We start from the raw sequence: 2,500 nt of genomic DNA, 5'->3' as shown, positions 1-2,500 counted from the left end.
AATTCTACGTGCAAGAAGTACGGAATGGAACTGAACGCTAAGAAGACAAAGGTAATGGCTATATCGAAGAAGGAATCCCCACAGGTCAACATCGACTGCACGGCGTTAGAACAAGTCAAGAAGTACAAGTATCTGGAAAGTATAATCACAGAAAATGGCAAGTGCGAAGAGGAAATTAGATCAAGAATAGGAATGACAAAAAACGTGTTCTACCAGCATACAGAATTGATAGACCGCAACATCATCCTCCAGACTAAGATCAAAATTCTGAATCTATACATATTACCAGTTGCAGCGTATGGGTCAGTGTTGGACAATGAATAAAGAAGCACCGAGAAGGATAAACGCATTGGAAATGTGGTGTCTAAGAAGAATCTTTAGGATCGGTTGGAAGGACAAAATTAAGAATGTTGATATTCTTGAGAAGACTAACATCAAGGATAGGTGGCTGAATCAAATTGCAAGGAGGAAGATGAAGTTTGAGGGACACGTTCTTAGGGGCCCGGCTGGGGATTTGGAGTTGCTAGTGTTGGAAGGATTGGTAGAAGGGAATAAAGATAGGGGGAGACAGAGAGGGACTTGGTTCGACAACATAAAGTAATGGACTAGAATTGGATCGTGTGTACAATACAAGAGGAAAGCGGAAAAGCGAGGTCTTTGGAGGTCTTTCGCAGCCAACCTTCGGATCGAAGACGGCACGGAGATTGATTGAAGGATAATAATAATGATACTACAACTACTACTACTAAAGATAATAATAATAACAATAATAATAATGATACCAATAATAATAAAAATAATGATAATGATACCAATAATAATAACAATAATGATAATGATACCAATAATAATAACAATGATAATGATCGTGAAATAATAATGATAATAATAACATCAGTGATGATAATGATAATATTAATATCAATAATAATAATGGTAATAATAATAATAATGATAGTAATAATGATAATGGTAGTAGTAATAATAATAATAACAATAATAATAATGATAATGATAGTGATAATAATAATGATGATGATAATGATAATAATAATAATAATAATAATATTGATAATAATAATAATATTAGTAGTAATAATAATAATAATAATAATAATAATAATGGTAAAAATAATAATAATAATGATAATAATAATAATAATAATAATAATAATAATAATAATAATAATAATAATGATAATGTTAATGTTAATAATGTAAATGTTAATCATCATCATCATCATCATAATAGTAATAATAATAATCATAATCATAATCATAATCATAATAATGATGATGATAATAATATAGATAATAATAATAATAATGATAATAATAATAATAATAATGATAATAATAATAATAATAATAATAATAATAATAATAATAATAATAATAATAGAAATAATAATAATAATGATAATAATAATAATAATTATGATAATGATAATGATACAACTACTACATGATATAGATAATAATAATAATAATAATAATAATAATAATAATAATAATAATAATAATAATAATAATAATTACAACAACAATAACAACAACAACAACCAGAATAATAATAATAATGATAATAACAATGATAATAATAATAATAATAACATCATTATTATTATTATCATTAATGATAAATAATAATGATAATAGTAATAATAATAATAATAATAATAATAGTAATAATAATAATAATGATAATAATAGTAATAAGTATAATAATAATAATTGTAATAACAATAAAAATGCTAACAATAATTGTGATAATTATATTAATGATATCAAGATTAACACCACCAACAATAATAATTATAGTGATAATGATGATAATCAAATTAGGAATATATTTAACATTTATAGTAGAAGATAAGCGCAAAAAGTACACACAGACAAAAAGTATGTAAGTAGATTACCTACAGAGCAGCCAGAATATAATATCTTTGTTTCTGAAATCATTTTTGTGGCTTTTTTCCTATCGCATCACGCAACCCTGATGAATTTCAGACAAAAAAAATCGAAGACTTGATAAAATAACTTTGACTAATCTATTATTTGTTGAGGATTTTATTTTCTTCCTAACTTTACCCTAAAAAAAAAAGGAAAAGAAAAATCGAATTTTTCGTTCTCATTTTCCAAATTTTCAAAAACGTGGACGAAATTCCAACTTGAAATATATAGAATTGTGGAACGTTAAGACTTTGTCTCACTTTTTTCCCCTACACCCCCTTTTCTCACTTTAAATCTTTCCCTTAGACAATGTTGAGACTCACACACAAGAAATCTTAAATGTAATTCACACAGACAATGTAGAAAGTTTTTAGGACCAGTGATAACCGTTCGTCTGCCTTCATTTTTCATTTTTCTTTTCATTTTCATAGTCGCGGGAGTCACTCAGGAAATCCTGAATACGCTCTAGGTGGATAATGGACAAAGTTCGGGTAATAATGACGTCACTGCCCGCTAAGACACGCCCATTCAGTGCGGGTGACGAGAG

The 2,500-nt window shown here is 26.8% G+C and overlaps 1 protein-coding gene across 1 annotated transcript in view; it reads left to right on the top strand.

Moving 5' to 3' along the window:
- Nucleotides 1-355: 355 nt before the first annotated feature.
- LOC125030967 (uncharacterized protein DDB_G0287625-like) overlaps nt 356-2,500 on the top strand; it is an 8,043-nt gene continuing 5,898 nt past the window's right edge. Inside the window, exons 1-4 of the mRNA XM_047621386.1 lie at nt 356-541; nt 906-1,200; nt 1,312-1,425; nt 1,466-1,646. Of these exons, the coding sequence (XP_047477342.1) occupies nt 356-541; nt 906-1,200; nt 1,312-1,425; nt 1,466-1,646 (776 nt within the window). The remainder of the gene's footprint in view (nt 542-905; nt 1,201-1,311; nt 1,426-1,465; nt 1,647-2,500) is intronic.

The sequence above is a fragment of the Penaeus chinensis genome, chromosome 12 (genome assembly GCF_019202785.1).
Source record: "Penaeus chinensis breed Huanghai No. 1 chromosome 12, ASM1920278v2, whole genome shotgun sequence".
NCBI lineage: Eukaryota > Metazoa > Arthropoda > Malacostraca > Decapoda > Penaeidae > Penaeus > Penaeus chinensis.
Note: the sequence above shows the minus strand (reverse complement) of the source record. Positions and strands in the feature narration are given on the sequence as shown.